Here is a 21,089-nt window from a genome sequence, read left to right as displayed (position 1 = left end):
ACATTGGCATAAATGCACATTGGCCGTGCACTTAGGTAGTGGGCAAGGCATCGCAAACAGCTTTTCACAGCTGTCAAGATGGTTGCCCTGCCAAGTTGCCCTGATACTTTTTACTGACAATTCTCTTGCTTGTGGGCTCCCACTCCCTGAGGGGAAAGCCAGACATATGCTGGAATGTTGAAGTGGAAGATCAAGGCAGATCCCTGAGGAATGGCTGATGGCAGATGGTGGTGGGAAAGGGAAAAGCAAATCAATCAATAAATAATGAGCTTTGAAAGAGAGCAAAATCTACCCATATATCAAGACAAGAGAGCTATTAAACCTGTCCTATGGTTGTGTTTTGTGTGTCTGAGAATTTCTTGCAGTTTTCAAATTACTGGAGTGTACCAAACAGATCACACTTAGTTGCACTTGAGTTGATTATTGGGTGAGAGTTCATACCACAGCTGTACGGAAAGAGTTTCTCAGAGTTTGCCATGCATAATTTTTACCAAAGAAGATTAGCTAGGGTAAGTACTCTGTCTATCAATAGGGTTGCATTAAAGGTCAGCAGGTCAGGCTGTTGATGATTAATACTGACATAAGCAAGTGCCCCAGAATTTATTCTTATGGGACTCCTTTGCTATATCGCTTTGGATGGATTGTCTTCTTTACCTTTGAATAGTTTTATTTAGGTTCTTTTTGAACTGGGTGCATGGTCATTTGGACAAAGCTACGTTTAGGAAGTAGTAGTGATTGACATTTCTTTTAATACTGGCAAATACTTTTCTGAACTATGAACAAATACTGCTCCATTATTATAGCTGTGATTAAATTTGAGATGCACTATTTCGGTTACAAACAAGGATTGCATCCAACTACGAAACAAAGTTACCTGTGATTTGGAATTGGATATAGCCAGTATTTAGCAATATATGACTTTTGGGAATTCTTAGTAACAGGAGTAGAGTAGTAAGTCTCTAGTCATTTGTCAGTGGAATAATATGTCGTAACAGTTTGTGAGATGAGTTAGTGGCCTGCCTCACATTGGGGCTACTATTTTGAAGAGGACAAAGGTTGTTTGCCAAATTCAAAATTCTGAGGAGGAGATTTATGACCATGCTGTGAGTGGATTTACAGAAGATAAAAGGTAGTGCCCAATGCCAAGACATTTTTGACAGAACTTGGTGGGTGCTGATTGCTGAGGAAGTACTGCTATAGGTTTTGAGAATGTTATGAAATAAATCAATAAACCTGTGACAGTTCACAGCCCCCCAACCACCACATTTGTCTCTTCATCACTGTCCCCACTTGAGTTATCAAGCTCTCTCTGCTCTTTTTAGCTATGACAGTGGTTCATGTACCATCCCTACTTTTCCAAATTCCCACTGTTAATACCACAGTCACATATATCCACGTTTTCTCCTACACCACCTTGATCATATGCTTAAAGGAGAAAGTACAGTTGTGTACTTACCATAAATGTAGATGTTCGAGTGTATTCACTGTTGCAGTCATTACAATTGGGTTATCCTGCTGGCAAGCTACCCGCAGTCGGCCTGAATTCCAAAGTCTAGGTCCGGCGTCGGTTGCTGTCGCCTCCTCCCCGACGTCAGTGTGCCAGGGGTATAAAAGATGCAGCCGATGCCATTTTCTTCAGTTTTTCTTGCCCCAGATGTCAGGTGTCCCCAAAAGGGTAGGCTAAAAATATGTCAATAAAGCATGCATGCATCAAGGTAAATTTTCCTTCATCTACAAGCAAATACACCACATAGGTAGTATAGAATAGAGAAGTACAGATAAGTTCCAGCAAAGATAATGGGGATGGTGGGAGGGTAACCTGGACTGCAACAGTTTATACACTCGAACATTTACATTTATGGTAAGTACACAACTGTACTATGTTCATCGTGTTTCACTGTTGCAGTCATTACAATTGGGTTAAATCCCAAAGCTAAGGTTGGGAGGCTGGAGCTAAATAGGATTAGGAGCGGCTATGAGGCCCTGCAGAACTGCAGTGGCAAAGCCTGCCCTGGGTTTAAAGTAGAGTGGTAAGTGATAGTGCTTTGTAAAAGTGTGCACTGAACTCTAGGTTGCAGCCTCTAAAATGTCTTTCGTTGGTACTCCTCTGAGGAAGGCTGCTTTAGTGGCTGCTGCTCTGGTTGAATGTGGCCTAATGCCCTTAGGCACTGATTTGCCATGTTGTGAATAGCAGAAACGAATGCAGGGGCCTATCCACTTTGAAATAGTCTGCTTTGAGATAGCCTTTCCTTGTGATCCTGCAGCATATGCCACTAGTAATTGCTCAGTCTTTTTGAAAGCTTTGGTTCTGTCCAAGTAGAAGCACAGCTGTCTGTGTATGTCCAAAGAATCCAGATGTCTCTCACCCTTATTCTGTGGGTTTGGGTAAAAGGTAGGTAAATGAATAGTTTGGTTAAGGGCCACACTGGACACTACCTTAGGCATAAATGTCGGGTTTGTCCTCAGAGAAACCCTATCTGGATGGAAAATGATAAAAGGTTCCACAGCCATGAGTGCCTGTAGCTCTGAGACTCATCTCGCAGAGGTTATTGCTAGGAGGAGAGCTGTTTTCCATGATAAAAATTTTATATCAGCTGTAGCGGCTGGCTCAAAAGGAGGCAGGGTGAGTTTTTTCAAGACATAATTGAGGTCCCATGCTGGTACTGGTGATCTCCTTGGAGGCCTTAAGTTTTCTGGCTCCTCTGAGGTACTGCCTTAATAAAGGATGAGAAAAAATAGGTGGCTCTGTGTTGTAATGAGCTGAAATGGCAGAGGCATGAATCTTAATCGATGAAAAGGATAGGCCTTTGTCCAGCATCTCAGTTAAATATTGCAAAATCTGAGGAATATTTGGTACAGTCATGTCAATCCCTTGTGCCTGGTTCCAAGCACAGAATCTCTTCCATTTTTCAGCAAAAGATTTTCTGGTACTAGGCCTCCTGGCCTCCAAAATAACATCTATCACCGCTTTAGAGAGAGGTGTGTTTTGAATGACTACATTATCCGCCATGCTGCCAGATTTAAGGTCTTGAGTTGGCTGTGCAGGATCTGATTGCTGTGTTGGGACAGTAAGTGAGGAATTTGAGGTAATGTCCAGGCTGGGTATTGAGACAAGTTCCTTAGGATTGGGTACCAGTGCTGCCGGGGCCAGTCTGGGGCAATCAGTATCATTTTTGGCTTCTCTTGTCTGACTTTTAGGTGTATCTTGGGGAGGAGAGGTAGTGGAGGAAAGGCATATACTGTTAAGTTTTTCCAGCTGAAAGATAGGGCATCCACTTTCCATGCTTGCTTGTGATAAGTCCTTGTGCAGAACCTCTGTTGTTGGCAGTTGTGAGGGGAGGCAAATAGATATGTCCGGGCACCCCCAATTCCTTGTTATCATGCTGAAGACTTGCGGATCCAATTTCCACTCGTGGGGATCCATGAGGTTTCTGCTTAGTTCGTCTGCCAGAGTATTTATCTTTCCTGGCAGGAATTGTGCCTGCAGATGTACTTGGTAAGTTAATGCTGTGTCCCACAAAGTCATGGCTAGTCTGCATAGGGGGTAAGAATGAGTGCCTCCCTGCTTGTTTATGTACCACGACTGTAGTATTGTCCGTCTTTATCAGTAGTTGTCCCGGATGAAGTAGATTCTTGAAGGCTGTCAGGGCATTCTGAACACCTAGCATCTCTTTTTGGTTGATATGTAGATGCATTTGGCTTGCGGACCATGTCAGTTAGTTTTAAGTAACATTTCATGCCGTTCAATGACTACTTAAAACACAAACAGTGCAAATGCCACAGAATAGACTTTCAAAGTGCTTTTTACTGCTGCTTCTTTTTAGAATCGTTAAACTGCAGTCTTTTGTGAAGCCTGAATTGTACTGCTTTGACTCATCTCCCATCCCCCTTCACACTTAACTTCCCTAGCTGTCAAAGTATTAAGAGTAATTTGAGCTGTTACCACCTGTGATTGACAGCCCACAGCAGGAGACTTAACTTGTGTACTGTTTCCTTGTTCTAGTCTTTACATTCTAAATGGGTAGGGAAAGGACCAGGCAGCTGTGACATCACAGCATGGCTGGGTTTTTAGGAAGGTCATGGAAATGTCAGTTTGGGGAAGGAATTGGCCAGAAAACAACCTGTATTCATAGGTGTTGATGACATCAATGAATTGGAGACCGCAGCAAGCTTTAACAAGGTGGGACAAAAGTCATTTGAAAGTGAAACCACCACAGTATAGTAAGGTACTGTTCTAGTGGAGAAAAACAGTCGATTTAAAATATTTTACATGGTGTATTGTTGTTTATTCATAGCAGGGACAGTAAATAGGGAAAAAAAAGGACAGAGAAGATGAGCATTTAATAACAGAATCACATTTAATAACAGAATCAACATTGTCCTTTATTTCTCTCTCTGTTATGCACCTGTGTGGGGTGGTGGCTTACTATGTTAACAATCACATAGCTGAAGCCTACAAAAGACACACTTGTGAAAGCTTTATCGGAATGGAAAGCATCCTGAAAGTCCAGAGAAAGAAGTACTCACTACACAAGACAGGTGAAAGGAGGCAAGTCTTCTCCTGAGAAAGGAAAATGATTACAGGTTTATTTACTTATTTATTACTGACAATTGATTACTGTGAATGTCTGACTGGGTAGAAGCCCATTTTTAGCAGGGGCTTGAAGAGAAACGCTCCAAAGGTTAAGCAGACAGTGCACTCCAATGAAGCATCTATAGCCAAGAAGTCTTTTTTATCATAAGGAAGGCAAGCAATGGAGCAGGCACACACAGATATCCACCAGTAAAGGAATCAAGAGGATGCTGCAATAATAATCCAAATCTCTGGGATACTAAAGAAAAATATTTAAAAAGTCCAAATATAGAGGCAGATAAAGAAAAGTGAAGCCATACTAAGGCCCATAAAAATTACTCCACTGTATAAACCTGTAATTTTGAGCACTGAAATTATATAAGAAGTGATTTGGGCTGTTGAATGATGAACGTGTGCCCAACCAGTAGAAGAAAAGTTGCTACCTGAAATAATTTAAACTCTTATGAAAGCATGATCAGCAAAGGAGGACATAAGAATTTTTCAGTGTCAGTATCCATATCACGAGTAACAAATCTTTAATGACAAAGAAGGAACATTAGAAGTGGTAGGAAGCCAAATGTATGTTTATAGAAGACAAAAGACAAAGCTTCAACAGATTCTCCACCAGGGTGAGGTTACTGTGTAATAAGTCAGTGATCCTACTTAATCAACAGCATATTTTTCTTTTGCCCCAGCAAAAATGTTTATGGGCATGGCATAAATCAATCAGTGATGTCCTGCTGCCCATTCAGTTCAAGGGCTTCACTGCTTTTTTATTTGTTACAACCACTAAGACTCAGCAAATACAAATGTGATGTTTATTTTTAGGGTTGATATATGACTTCTGTTTTAATTAAGTGACATGCACACAGACACAATCTGCAAGAGGAGACTGAAGGATTTAAACTCTTGAGCTGGGAATGAAGCAGCTAAAGTTCTTAACACAGGATACTCTACTACTACAGTCACTTTAATGGTTTACCAGCCCATAATGTCATTGGGTTTAAGCCGGAGGTGTACACAGCTCAGTTCTGAGTAACAATATTCAAAAGACTCTACATCTTCCCCATGTTGTACCAACAAGACTCCGGCTACAGATTTGTTTCATTAAGTTTATGGGGCTTCAAGTTTTTAAACCTATCACTACATAATGAAACAAGACTATATACATTTTCTTGAATTTGAACATTTATATGGTTTTGCATCTTTTTGTTTTAGTACATTTGTCAACTATGCAGCCGTATCTTTGATAAAAACAATCTGTTACAAGAGTAAAGGAGGCAGTTAATCATTAAGATGAGGAGTGGTTGCAACCATAAAACAGCTAGTAACAGTTGATTTTACATCACTGAACAAAAAGGTTTAACATACTAGATGTAAATTATATCAGTAGAAAAACACCAACATTTTTGCACAACTTTCACCACACATAGCCTATAAAGTGAATATTCAAAATGACAGTCACTGATTATACCTCCATGAATGCAACCCCTCTCCAATCACCATTCAGCCAGCACAGCACGTTCACTGATGGTGTAATGTAATCTGATACATCTGACTCTGGGAATGGTAATTAGGGCTGCTAGTATGAACGTAAATGCTGCAGTAAGCTTGTGCAATCCTCCACTCACAAAAACAAAGCAGTCATAGTGGCAACGTGAGCTTTGTAAGTGAATACAGTCAGGCTTCACGGGTAACAGAAGGTTAGATCACCAAATCTATTCACATGAGAGTGGTTTCTGCTGGTAATCCTGTGGAGAATACATCTGACTAGCCCTGTTTTCCAACTTCTTATTTTCAGGGGAATATCACACATAATATAGCAATAACCCACGCCTGGGTGTGGGTAATGCTGGATTTACCCACGGTTGGCGTGGTTTGGTCCCGAGGACGAAGCCTGAGGGACCAAACAAAGCCAACCGTGGGTAAATCCAGCATTACCACACCAGAAGTGGTTATTATACAATGACATTATTTAAGAAAATAAATAATTACTTTTCTTAAATAATGGCATTGTATAATGCCTCTTTACTGCCCTTCCGCAGCTGTCTGGTATTCTGCGGGTTCTGATGTACTGCGCGCCTGCAGTACATCAGAACTGTGGGCAAAAGCAATGGAGAACGCAAGATCTCCGTTGCTTTACTGTCTCGCTATGTTAAATGGGTTTAACATAGCGAGACAGCTTTAAAATAAGCAACGGATATCTCCGTTGCTTTTTAAAGCTGTCTCGCTATGTTAAACCCATTTAATATAGCGAGACAGCTTTAAAAGCAACGGAGATCGCAAGATCTCCGTTGCTTTTTACACACTGTGTCGCTATGTTAAAGGAGTTTAACATAGCGAGACAGCTTTAAAAAAAGCAATGGAGATCTCCGTTGCTTTTTTTAAACCTGTTTCGCTATGTTAAACTCTTTTAACATAGCGAGACAGTGTTTTATACTAACGGAAAAAGTCCGGGCGACAGGACCTTTTTCCGTTAGTATAGTGAGGGATTTACAACGGGCACGCTGGTTGGGCTGGCCAATCAGTGTGCACGTTTTAGGGGGGGCATTGTATAATGAAATATACTCAACAGTTACTGATGCCTTTTTCCTCACTGGAACATCACACAAAGTAATAACATGTACACTCAAAGTAACAGTCTTTTCTTAGTATTTGATTTCCCACCTTACATCTTCTGAAAAAAAAAACTCTAACAATGATGCAGAAACCTTCCTAAAATAAAACCAGTGGACAATAAAGAGTATGATCACTTGTCACAGCTCTAGTTTCAAATTAATGAAAATTTATACTATAGGGACACAAATAGTGCTGCTTAAAGAGAAGGGGATGCTTGATTTATATTATACTTTACAGCCTTCTCTGAAACTTTGGGAGCTAAAAATGATCTCAGGAACCACAAACGTACCTTGTTGGAACTAGCAAAATGAAAGACTCCATCCTTCATAGGTATCAGTGTAATTCCCATGCTCTTCAAGATTTCCAGTGACTGTAAGCCATTATCGTGGAGAGGTAATGTAATGCCACTAGAAACAGAAACACGAATAGAGTATGCAGCATTGTAGTAACACAACATATCTAAATGTTTTGTTCTCTACAAGTAAACATTTTACTAAAGAAGACACAGTTCCTCTGAATAATGACTTCTGCAAGTAGACTTCAGTGCATTCATTAAAGAAAAAGTGTTAATAAACTTTGTGCAACCTTGAGATAAGGTCCAAAAAGGTCTATTTGCATACATAGTGTGATTCTGAGGAAATCACTTAACCAGACCAAATCTTCCAGATCAAAAGGAAAAGGAAAATGTCCTTTCCTGCTAAAGACACATTTCCAATGGACAAGAGCTACACAGTTGAGACAGCAGAATTTCAATTCAGTTAGGAACTGTCATTAAATCCCACACTGACACAAATGTTCTCCAGAAAGGGCTGACACAGACAAACAATCGTCTAAAACTAAATGCCAAGAAATGCATAACAGTATCCTTTGGGAAGTCATCCACCCCTGGTAGCTATCATATTGACAACACACCCCTTAGAGCTGACCCAGTAGTCAGGGACTTAGGACACACAAAGACAGTAATCTAGCCTTTGACCATTATGTGTCTACAGTAGTGAGGAATTCATTCTGTGTTGTGCAACATATAAACAAAGGTATGGCACCTAAATCCAAGGAAATCATTGTTCCACTATATTTGGCATTCATCAGACCTATCATTAAGTACAGTGCCCCCTTTGGTATGTACCTTCTTCTTTTTCTTTCGGCTGCTCCCATTAGGGGTCGTCACAGTGGATCATCTGTTTCCATTTCTTCCTGTCATCTGCATCTTGCTCTGTCCCACCAACCAACTGCATGTCCTCTCTTACCAAATCCATAAACCTTAACTTAGGCCTTCCTTTTTTCCTCTTACCTGGCAGCTCCATCCGTAGCATCCTTCTCCTAATATACTCAGTATCCCTCCTCAGCACATGTCCAAACCAATGTAATCTCGCCTCTCTGGCTTTGTCTCCAAACTGTCCAACCTGAGCTGACCCTCTAATATACTAATTTCTAATCCTGTCCATCCCTGTCACACCCAATGCAAATCTTAACATCTTTAACTCTGCCACCTCCAACTCTGATTCCTGTCTTTTTGTCAATGCCACCTCTCCAACCCATATAACAAAGCTAGTCTCACTACCATCTTGTAGACCTTCTCTTTCACTCTTACTGGGACTCTTCTGTCAGAAATCACTTCTGACACTCTTCTCCACCCATTCCACCCTGCCTGCACTCTTTCACCTCTCTTGCACACTCACCATTACTTTGAACTGCTGATCCCAAGTATTTAAACTCATCCACCTTTGCCAACTCTACTCCCTGCATGCTTACCATTCCTCTGTCCTCCCCCTCATTCATACACATATATTCTGTATTAGCCCAGCTGACCTTCATTCCTCTCCTCTCTAGAGCATATCTCCACCTCTCCAGGGTCTCCTCAACCTGTTTCCTACTTTCACTACAAATCACAATGTCATCCGCAAACATCATAGTCCATGGGGACTCCTGTCTGATCTCATCTGTCAACCTGTCCATCACCATTTCAACTAAGAAAAGGCTCACAGCTGATCCTTCATGTAATCCAACCTCTATCCTTGAATGCATATGTCACTCTTACCGCAGACCTCACAACTGTCACAATGCCCTCGTACATATCCTGTACCACTCTTACATACTTCTCTGTCACTCCCAACTTCCTCATACAATAGCACAACTCCTCTCTAGGCACCCTGTCACATGCTTTTTCTAAGACCAAAAAGATACAATGCAACTCCATCTGACCTTCTTTATACTTCTCCATCAACACCCTCAGAGCAAACATTGCATCTGTAGTGCTCTTTCCTGGCATGAAACCGTATTGCTGCTCACGAATCACCTCCCTTCTTAACCTAGCTTCCACTACTCCTTCCAATAACTTCATGCTGTGGATGATCAGTTTTATTCCTCTGTAGTTACTACAGCTCTGCACAACACCCTTATTCTTAAAAATCAGTACAAATCAACTTCTTCTCCACTCCTCGGGCATTCTTTCCCTTTCCAAGGTTTTGTTAAACAATTTAGTTAAAAACCCCACTGCCACTTCACCTAAACACCTCCATGCTTCAACAGATATTTAATCTGGACCAACAGCCTTTCTATTCTTCATTCTCCTCATAGCAGTCTTTACATCCTCCTTGCTAATCCATTGCACTTCCTGATTCACTATCCCCACATCATCCAACCTTCTGTCTCTCTCATTCGTTTCATTCATCAGCCCCTGAAAATACTCCTTCCATCTGCTCAACAAACTCTCCTCGCTTGTGAGTACGTTTCCCCCATTATCCTTTATCACCCTAACCTGCTACACATCTTTCCCAGCTTGGTCCCTCTGTCTAGCCAATCGGTACAGGTCCTTTTCTCCCTCCTTAGTGTCTAGCCTGTTATACAACTTGCCATATGCCTTATCCTTAGCCTTTTCCACCTCTCTCTTCAACATATGCCTCATGTCCTTGTTTTCCTGTCTACTTTCTTCATCTCCCTCACAATCCCACTTCTTTGCCAACCACTTAATCTGTATACTCTCCTGTACTTCCTCATTCCACCACCAGGTCACCTTGTTCTCCTTCCTCTGTGCAGATGTCACACCAAGCACCTTTCTAGCTGTCTCCCTGACCACCTCTGCTGTGGTTGCCCAGTTTTCTGGTAACTCTTCACTGCCACCCGGTGCCTTTCTTACATGGTTAGGTATATACCCTTTGGTATGTACCTAACCAGGCATATCCAACAAATGGAACATCCACAGGGGTTCCTCACCAAAAGAATACAGGGCATAAGTGAATTGTCCTATGCAGACTGCCTCAAAGCCCTATCCCTGTATTCTGTCTCCTACAGGCTTTTGAGGGGAGATCTATGCCTGGAATACAGGGCATTGTCAGACACCACTCTGATGGACCTCCTGCATATCCACAAACAAACAGCACCAGAATTACCTGTTCGAAAGACTTAAACCTTGCCTGTGATATAAATAGGACCTGCTGGAGAGACAGGTATGTATCCCAGAGATTATCAGCAGCAGCTGACTACATTTCCTGGGTGCCTTGGATTACTTACTATCCCAGAGACTACCCAATCTCTGGAACAGGCTCCCCATCCATGTGGAGCAGAGTTCCTCCGTAACCCAGTTCAAGTGCAGCTTGTATAACTGGATGAAGAACACGAAATTCATCCCTGGTTTGGCACATACGTCCCTAATGGACACAGGCAACCTGTAAATGGTTCATCTCCCAGGCCCCTGCTTGTAAATGGTTCACCTCCCAAGCCCCTGCTTAAATTTATCCAGAGTACCGGAACTTGTCAGAGATTTGGGATACATGGACAGGCTTAAAAAGGCCCTTGTGGTCATTAGCCTAGTAAACACCTACGAACCTATGAAAATACACAGATTCCATCACAAATCCTTTATAATGTACTTAATAAATGTGGGCAATTAAGAAATGTGTCACAGCAAAGATGTGTGTTATGTGTAGCAAAAAAAAAACAGATGCAAATCAAGTCTTCTGACCAAGAAGAAAGTACAGTTTTGTACCTACCATAAATGTAGATGTTCGAGTGCTAATACAGCTGCAGTCATAACAGATGGGTTATCCTGCCGTCAGGTGGGTCCTCGGTCGGCCGAATTCCAAAGTGTAGGTCTGGCGTCGGTTGTCGTCGCTTCCTCCCTGATGTCAGTGCGGCAGGGGTATAAAAGGGTCAGCCGACGCCATCTTCTTCAGTTTTTCTTGCCCCAGATGTCAGGTGCCCCCAGAAGGAAGGCAAAACATAAACTTATGTAATAATGCAATATAGAATAATCAAAAAACAGTAGTTTTCAAGCAAATACACCATAAAAGAATACCCCAATCAGGTTGTATGAGAAGGTGTTTGTCATAAGGCCTGTCCTAAGAGGGGATGGAGGGAGGGAAACCTGGACTGCAGCTGCATTAGCACTCGAACATCTACATTTATGGTAGGTACAAAACTGTACTATGTTCATCATGCATACAGCTGCAGTCATAACAGATGGGTAGAATCCCAAAGCTAAATAGGGGTGGCAGGCACTAAGTGGAACTAGGAGGAGCAAGGATGCCCTGCAAGACTGCTGTGGCAAAGCCCGCTCTAGATTTAGAATAAAGTGGAAGGTGATGGAGTTACTCCAAGTGGCTGCTTCCAAAATGTCCTTGGTAGGAACCCCCCTGAGGAAAGCTGCAGAGGTAGCTGTGGCCCTTGTGGAGTGGGATCTGATGCTTGAAGGCACAGTTTTTCCATGAAATGAGTAACAAAAGCGTATGCAGTGGGCTATCCATTTTGAGATTGTCTGTTTGGAGATCGCCTTTCCTTGAGCACCTGTAGCATAGGACACAAAGAGTTGCTCGGATTTCTTGAATGGCTTTGTCCTGTCCAAATAATAACGAAGTTGTCTGTGAATGTCCAAGGAATGTAGTAGTCTTTCCCCTTTGTTTTGTGGGTTAGGGTAAAAGATAGGTAAGTGGATAGTCTGATTCAAGGCTACACTGGATACTACCTTTGGCATAAAGGAAGGGTTGGTTCGTAAGGAAACGCTGTCCTGATGGAAAATGATGAAAGGTTGCACAGCCATGAGGGCCTGTAGTTCCGAAACCCTGCATGCTGAGGTGATAGCCAGAAGGAAGGCTGTTTTCCATGGCAAATATTGTAGTTCTGTTGAAGCAGCTGGCTCAAATGGAGGCAGGGTCAGTTTTTCCAATATGAAGTTGAGGTCCCAAGCAGGGACTGATGGTTTCCCTTGGGGGTTTTATATTCTTAGCCCCTCTGAGGAACTGTCTTAAGAGAGGATGAGAGAATAAAGGAGGATCTGTGTTGTATTGTGCAGAAATGGCTGAAGCATGGATCTTGATGGAGGAGAAGGAAAGTCCACTGTTTAACATCTCAGCTAGGTACTGTAATATTTGAGGTAAATGTATTACCCAAGGATACTGGCCCTTTTTCTAATTCTAGGCACAAAACCATTTCCATTTGGCGGAGTAGGCTTTTCTAGTAGAAGGTCTTCTGGCCTCCAAGATGACATCCTGCACCTCCTTAGAGCGGAAAATAAAGGGATTCTCCATGCGGCTAGATTGAGGGTTTTTCGCTGGCTGTGAAGAGTTTTGAAGTTGTGCTGGGACAACAGAAGAGGCACTAGAGGCAGGATCCATGGTGGGGAATGTGTCAGGCTCTTCAGGAGTGGATACCAGTGTTGTCTTGGCCAGTCTGGAGCAATGAGAATCATTTTTGGCCTCTCTCCTCTGGCTTTTAATAGAACTTTGGGCAGCAGAGGGAGAGGTGGAAAGGCATAGACTGTCAATGTTGTCCAATTGAAAGAAAGTGCGTCCACTTTCCAGGCCTGTGGATGATAGGTCCTTGAGCAAAATTTTTTCAGTTGGTAATTTCTGTGGATAGCAAAAAGATCTATGTCTGGCTGTCCCCATGCCTGAGTTATCTTTGCGAAAACTTGAGGATGCAACTTCCATTCGTGTGGATCTGTCATATTTCTGCTTAGGCTGTCTGCCAGTGTGTTTTCCTTCCCTGGCAGGAATTGTGCCTGAAGTTGGATTTGCAATTCCAGAGCTGTGTTCCAAAGGGACATGGCTAGTCTGCACAGGGGGTATGAATGAGTTCCCCCCTGTTTATTTATGTACCACATCACTGTGGTGTTGTCTGTCCTTATCAATAGCTGGCCTGGATGCAGTAGGTCTTTGAAGGCCATAATAGCATTTTGCACTGCTAGCATTTCCTTTTGATTGATGTGTAGGTGCTTCTCTTTTTGGGACCATTTTCCCTGAATGCACTGATCTGTCATGTGTGCCCCCCAGGCGTAGTCCGAGGCGTTTGTTGTGATGATTTGATTTGCTTGAGGTATGCAGAAGGGGAGACCTATGTTTCTTTGGCATGCTTGAGCCCACCACAGAAATTCCTTTTGAAGACATGGAATGAGTGGCATAACTGTTTCCAAACTGTGGCTGTGTTGAGACCATAAGTTTTTTAGGTACCATTGAAGTTTCCTCATATGCAGCTTTGCACATGGGATCAGCAGGATGCAAGATGCCATGAATCCCAGAGCCTGCAGGACTTTCCTTGCAGTCAGCCTGGTGAAGGTTGCCATTTTGCTGAAGTATTGAGATAGTTGCCCTTGTTTCTCTGGCGTGAGGTAGGCCATCTGGGTGTTTGTATTCAAGCTGGCACCCAGGAAAATTATTGTTTGAGAGGGTATTAGTTTTGATTTCTTTTTATTGACTGTGTATCCCAGAAAGTTCAACAGTTTTATTACAAACGTCAGTTGTTTCAGAAGTATGTGCTTGCTGTCCGCTTGGATCAGGCAGTCGTCCAGATATGGGTATATTTGTATCCCTTGAAGTCTGCAGATGGCAATTACTGATGCCAGGCATTTTGTAAACACTCTTGGCGCAGTAGATAAGCCAAAGGGCAATGCAGAGATTTGATAATGGGTTGAACCTGCAAGAAATCTGAGGTATCTTCTGCAATCTTGTCTGATAGGGACATGCAGGTATGCCTCCTTGAGGTCCAATGTTACCAGCCAAGACTCCTTGCCCAGCATGGGAAGAAGCTGCTGTAATGTGAGCATCTTGAATTTTGGTACGTGTACATATGTGTTTAGGATGGATAGGTCTAAAATAGGTCTCCAATCTTTGTCCTTCCTTGGTACCAGGAATAGTCTGGAATAAAAACCTTGACCTTGTTCTTTTGCAGGTACCTCTTGAATAGCTTTCATGTCCATGAGAGCTGAAATTTGTTTTTGTGCCTCTGCCCTTTGATTTTGTGGCAGGTTTGGCATGCCTCTCATTTTTGGAAGGGTGTGAAAGTGAAATCTGTAGCCTCTGTCTATAATGTCCAGGATCCATTTGTCTTTTGTGACAATATGCCAATTTTTTGAGAATAATGCTGCCAGTTTTCCGCCTAAAGGTGCTGCCATTAACACTTTGCTTGGCAGGCAAAGGGGAAAGTCATTGTGTCTGCTTTCTGAATGACTGTGATCTATCTTCTCCACCTCTTGGGGTTGGTGCTTGCCATTGTCTGGCTCTGAATGATCCTTGAGATTGCCCTCTACCCCTCGGGCGCCTGTATCTGCCTCTTTGAGGTCTGTCCATGGCTGGAAAGGACCAATTTTTTGAAGGCCAGTTTCTGCTGAAATGTGGAGGTTGTACCTGCAGGAAATCTTTCACTGTTTGCATTGATCTTGCCTTTTCCTCCATTTTCTTTAGTACCTCCTCAGCTTTAACACCAAACAATACATCTTTTTGAAGAGGTGCATCTAGTAATTTAGCTTTGACATGATCTGGTAAGGTTTGCTCTTTTAGCCAAGCATGTCTACGTATGACAGACCCTGTAACAGCAGCTCTACATGAGGCCTCTAAAGCATCAAAACCGCACTGCAAGGTATGTTTACCCACTTGCTCTGCACTATGCAACAAATCCTGCAACTCCTTTAAATCTGGTTGCTCAGGTTGTTGCATTTTGCTTTTCAACTGAGATAACAAAAACTGTTGATACTTTAACATATGGAACTGACAGTTTAATGCCCTCATGGTTAAAGTGGCCGAGGTATACACCTTTTCCCCCACCTTTCTAAAGCTCTGGAATCTCTCTCTGAAGGTAATGGTTTTTTAGCAGTAGAGGCCTTAATTCCCTTGGGACCCTGTGAAATAGTTTCTGGGTCAGCAGCATGGCTTTTGTATAGGAACTGGTGTGAATCAGGAACCCGGTAATACCTGTCAGGTTTAACAGGAGCTGGAGGTAAAGAATCTGGGTTGAGGCTGGCTTCTGTGTACACATCATCTAATATATCTAAGACAGGAGGGATAGCCAGAGGCCTGTGCTGGGGGAGCAAGAGAAAAATCCCTGAGCCTTTTCTTGGAATCTGAGTAATCTTGGCCTTCCCAGTGAAAGTGTTCCCTCAAGGTATGTAGGGATTCCCCAAAAGAATAGTCCTCAGGGGGGGAGACCGAGGGAATAGACTCCTCTGCATCAGAGTCTTCAAAAGGAGAATATGTATATTCCTGGTCCTCAGAATGTTCTGAGGTAATAGAGGCTTGATCTGAGGAAGGGTAGTCTTCCTCCAATCTGGGCCTTTTGTCCGAGGGGGGTTGAGAACCCCTGATAAGAGTAATCAAATCCTCAGCCATTTTGAGCATCTGTTTTTTAGGCATGGGGCCTTGAGAGGGGGTCTGTGGTCCTTGTTTTATAGTTTTCATGGCTGCTTTAGATTTTGTGAAAGCCTTAATGGAGAAGGAGGAAGGCCTGAAGACACCTTGAGAAATGGCAGGCCTGTCTAAACTCTGAGTTTCCCCACCAAGAGTGGCGTCGGTATCTGTAGTCGGAATGGGGGCCGAGGAGCCTGCGACCTCGGGCACAGAAGACACCAGTAATGAAGTGTCATCGGTACTCAGGGGCTGCGTAGGCGCCTCACTGAGAACCGGAGAACCGGTAGTCGGCCTTAGCGTGGTGTCGGTAGAAGTCGCGGACCTCGTATGTCTGTCCTTATCTTTGCATCTTTTACTCAAAACTGGAGTCGGAGTATCCGACGACATAATGTAATTAAATTTTTTACCAAAATAGTGGTGGGCGAACTCTGCCCGACGCTTAATAGTGCGTTTGTTGAATCTAGCACAAAAACGGCAGGCCGAGACATCGTGATCTGGGCCTAAGCAAGGAATACAGAAGGAATGGAAATCCTTATGCGGTATTTGCTTCCCACATGAAATGCAATTATTAACTTTGTCTGACATTGGTCTGAGGCAAGAAAAGTTTCCCCAACGAAGTGCTTAGCTTTCAAGAAGACTTCGGCTGAAATATTTTCGTAAATCTCAGGAGCTGGCCGACCGGCACTTGCGAACTGCTTCTGCTTCGGGCACCACACGGCAAGAAAGACTGAAGAAGATGGCGTCGGCTGGCTCTTTTATACCCCTGCCGTACTGACGTCAGGGAGGAAGCGACAACCGACGCCGGACCTAGACTTTGGAATTCGGCTGACCGAGGACCCGCCTGACGGCAGGATAACCCATCTGTTATGACTGCAGCTGTATGCACGATGAACATCAATGAAATGATAACACTGTAATCATATTGTGCCTTTCTGTAGTTATAGACCGCCTTACTTATAACATTACATTTCTTTAGTGTGTCCTTTAAAGTGCCTTAAAATTACACATTCCCTTCATCCCTACCTTTTCCCTCACCTGTTTTACTACTTGCTCCTATGCTCTCTTCAGTGTCATTCCTCTCTGATACCAATTGTGGTAATCCATTCCATGGGTTCACAACCTTCTATAGAAATAAGTACTTTTACAGACATGATCTTGTGCACCAATATCATGCTCTCCCCACACACACATCTTTTCTGGTTTCAAGTGAGAAGAGATTTAGCTTTTCTAACCTCTGGTCATATTCCTTCCATACCAACATGCCAATCTTTCCAATAGCCTTTCTCAGAATTCCTTTCAGTAGCCAGATGTCTTTTTTTATATGGCCTCCAGAACTACATGCAGTATTGAAAGTATGATCTGTCCAAGGCCCTGGAATTTATCTGATAATACAATCCAGCATTCTCTCTCCTGCTGCAAATTCCTCTCTCAGTCTGCTTCCAGGTAAGCTCAACATCCTCATATCCTTCTTTCAACTCTGCTGTCTCAGTTCCAATCCAACAAGTTGATACCTCACACAAGGGCTGTTGTAATCCAGGTACAGTTCTCTGTATTTGTTTGCAGTGAGCCTTAACTGCTACCTTTCTCCACATTTGTTCAGCCTTTCCAAATCCTTCACTAGACTTTTCCTTGCCCTCCACTGATGCAGCAGTAAACAGATTTATCTCAGATTTATCTACTATAAATGCACTGAAGACAGTTGGACCATGGCCAGGCCTCTGTGGTACTCCACTAGTTACCTTCCTAATTTCTGCCACTATCTTTCTCACCACAGCCTTCTCTGTCCTACCACTCAATCATGCAGTAACAATGATCCTTAGTCTTGGTTCTGTCTCGACCCCTCCAGTTTTCTTATAAGCTTCACTTGTGAGTCTGAGTCTTAACCGAAGTCCAGTCAAAGCCACATCTGCTGGTATGCACCAGTCAAGTTAATCTATAAATCAATCAAAAGAGGTTTGACTGACAGCTCCTTCTGGCTAAGAAACCCATCTTGGTTGCTGTCAAGAAAATTACTATCCCCTAGAAATGATACCAGTTTCACTACAGGATTGTCTCCATGACGTTTCTAGTTACTGTTTGTAAGTTAACAGTCCTGAAAGTTCTCTAGATTTTTTTTTTCTGCTCCAGCCCTTGTACAAGGATACCACGTTGTCTGTCTTCCACTCCCTTGGCACTTATGCAGTATAGTAAGTGACCTGTTGAAAATCTCTGCAAGCCATCTGGCAGTACACTAAGCAAGACTTCTGATGACTCTGGAAGGTAGCCCATCTGGCCCGTGTGATTTATTCTCCCAAAGGGCAGCTAATTCCATCTGTCCCCCCTCCCTCTTTTGTTAAATCTGTTGCTTTCTTTCTTTGAGACTTTTACATTGGGACCTATTTTGATGGAGGCTCATTACAGCATAAACTTTTTGGCAGTTTTTCAGCATTATCTGCCTTTAAGACAATGTATGTGAGTTTCTGCAGCAGTTTAATGTGTGTGTGTGTGTGTGTGTGTGTGTGTGTGTGTGTGTGTGTGTGTGTGTGTGTGTGTGTGTGTGTGTGTATTTGAAGCAGCTTGTACAGCTTGGGAACATTCAAATACATTTCATGTGAGAGAACCAAAATACTGTAATAGAGAGTTCATCTACAAATTACAACTAAGATGAAGGTGAGTCAACTTTAATAATTAGATGCAATGCTAGAATTGTGAGAGAAATAATTGCACTTAAGAAGCATACACTAATTTTGATCAGATTATCACTGACAGTGTTGTTTATATGGCAGACTACATTACTATTTTTGAACAAAGATATATTCAGATGTGTAAATATAATGCAATGTTATAATGTGCAGTGCATGCTTTTAAGCTGTTAGATACTGCAAGCTTAAATGTGAAAAACAAACAATTGGCATTAAAACCACATACTGAACTTACATCTGCCTCAATAAAATCATCCCTAAAGCACATTTTGGTAAAAAAAAGGCATTGGGCCCTGCAGTGGTCATTAACATAGTCAATACATAACATACTATAAAGAGCAGAAACAAAACTGCATGTTAACAAAACAATGCCATTACCAGGTACAAATTCCCAAGATAAGTATGTCCAAAAAATCAAATGTGATGCATGTCAAAAGTACTTTTGCCAGGATAATGAGTGCTCAGACAGGTAAACAAGTTAAAATAACAAAAATTGTTAAACATCTAAGGATACAATAAATACAATATAATTCTAGCTGCCAAAAAGTCAGTTTCAGATGCAGAGATGCTTCAGTAAAAGCCTTTGGGTCTGCTGTAATTACTACAGCATGCAAAATCATTGTTTGTGGAAAAAATTGTTAGAAAGCTTTATCAGTTAAACTATGTCAAGAGTAGGATAAGAAATATTAAAATCTGATATGCCAACTAATGGGATACTTAGGTCCGAAAATGGAAAAGTAGTGCATTCCATCAAGAGACTAAACGTCATACATTTCTGCTGGTATTTTTTTAAGTATAGTATTAAAGAAAAAACATACTCCCAGTTCAGATATCTTCATTACGGAGTATGATGTTCATAAGAAGGGTGGAAACAATCCTAGACATGGAAAATAATGAAACAGTTATGCCTAAACAACAAGTAACACTTAAATTCACTAGCTCTAGATATTACTGTGTCAACACTGTAAAGCGCCTTACAGAGATTTACTGTGAAACAAGTCCTCAAAGTTTCAGAAAACATGAAGAAGAAAAAGCAGAAAGTATTAAAAAGTCCAAATTTAAATTGGACATGCTTCTACACACCAATTGCAAAAATTATCTGGAGTTCTGGAAAGAAAGGCTGTAAATATATTTTTGCTTTAAAAGAGACATGTTAATAATTCTAAGGTTTGCCAGAAGTAAGGCTGACCTAAACCTAGACCTGTTGTTGACACACTTGTGACCTTCAAGTACAATCTGAGAGTTCCTATGAACTTAAACTTAAACCAACCACTTGTGTCCTTTATGTTGTTAAGGGGTGGGAGGTTAGCATAATGGTTAAGGTGCTTACCTTAGAAACACAAGGTGCAGGGTTTGATTCTGACATGGGGTAATTGGCTAGGCTTAAAATAGCCCATAAGGGCAGTTGGCCTGGTACTAACCTATGAACTAATTTAAACAAAAATTCAAAGCAAAAAAAACATTACGAACATAGAGACTGTCAAAAATTGCAAAAAGAAAACTTACTCCTTGCCAGATAAGCAATCAAGGTCTTTATCCCATGGCAACTCATTCTGTAATGATATAACTAAAGATGCAGCAACAAATTTTGACAATAAAAGTACAACCATTGCAACAAATAGCCCTTTGAACAATGGGCTCCTAAAAGGCAATAATAAACATGTTAAAAATAAAAGCAAGTAAAGTGACTGGGAAATGGCATTAAATTGTGGTCTAAAGACAAAAAAAAATATGCAAAATGTCTTTGTCTACAGTCCATTATCAGACTGGTCAAAATGCATACGTCTCTTTTGTTGTGATCTACAAAGTGCCTGTTCTAAAATGGAACACAAGGGGCATGGCAGTGAAAAATACATTTAAGCATTACAAGAATCGAGGACACCATCTACTGAAGCTATATGTTCAGACACAGCTTTAACAGCAGTGTCACACAAAAGGAGATACTGCCAGCACGGCTATCTGGAATTTTGTAAATAATTATATGCCATTTGTGAATCTCAACATGATTCATACGCTTGTGTTACAAATGTATTAGAACTGCATGTAATGTGTATATCATACTACTGATACAGAAGTATTTGCTGAAAAGGGTTTGTAAAGTACTAAGCTTAAAAATGTAACCACAGGGTACCCTACTGGATTAGAACAGAAATGTACCTGCACTATTGTAACTGTTTAGATGTATATATTTTAACAATGGAAACTGGAACACCAGAGGTTAACTTCAGAAAAATAGCTGAAATTAATTTACTTTTTGGCCATGTAATAAAAGGACGTTATGTTTTAGTTTCAGTGCAGTAACAGCCATGATGTCTAGAAATACAGGATCACTGTATTGTCTTGGAAAGTGTTTTTACTGTTTCATGACTTCCAGGATCTGCCTTAGATCCAAGAAAAGCCTTGTCTATGTATTTTCACAAGTAAATGCTAAATGCTACCAGTTGCATTAATGGAGATTTTACCTGGGATAGAGTCAGATGACAAGAAATGATGTTGTTCCACAAGCTATCCCGGCAGTAATATTTAAGATATTAATTTAAGAACTCTCTAAGAGAAACTGAGTATTCTGTATTTTGTCTTTGACCTAACAAGAAGACCCACTCA

At 41.8% G+C, this 21,089-nt stretch overlaps 1 protein-coding gene across 2 annotated transcripts in view; it reads right to left on the bottom strand.

Moving 5' to 3' along the window:
* The window catches only part of LOC122790747 (ER degradation-enhancing alpha-mannosidase-like protein 3), a 765,530-nt gene that overhangs the window by 143,172 nt on the left and 601,269 nt on the right, over positions 1 to 21,089 (bottom strand). For both annotated transcript variants that reach the window (XM_044058342.1, XM_044058343.1), the window contains exon 16: positions 7,482 to 7,599. In XM_044058342.1, coding sequence (XP_043914277.1) covers positions 7,482 to 7,599 — 118 coding nt within the window. The remainder of the gene's footprint in view (positions 1 to 7,481; positions 7,600 to 21,089) is intronic.

This window comes from Protopterus annectens, chromosome 16.part0 (assembly GCF_019279795.1).
Source record: "Protopterus annectens isolate FY-2018-M chromosome 16.part0, PAN1.0, whole genome shotgun sequence".
Lineage (NCBI taxonomy): Eukaryota > Metazoa > Chordata > Ceratodontiformes > Protopteridae > Protopterus > Protopterus annectens.
This window is presented reverse-complemented; position numbering and strand designations above follow the sequence as displayed.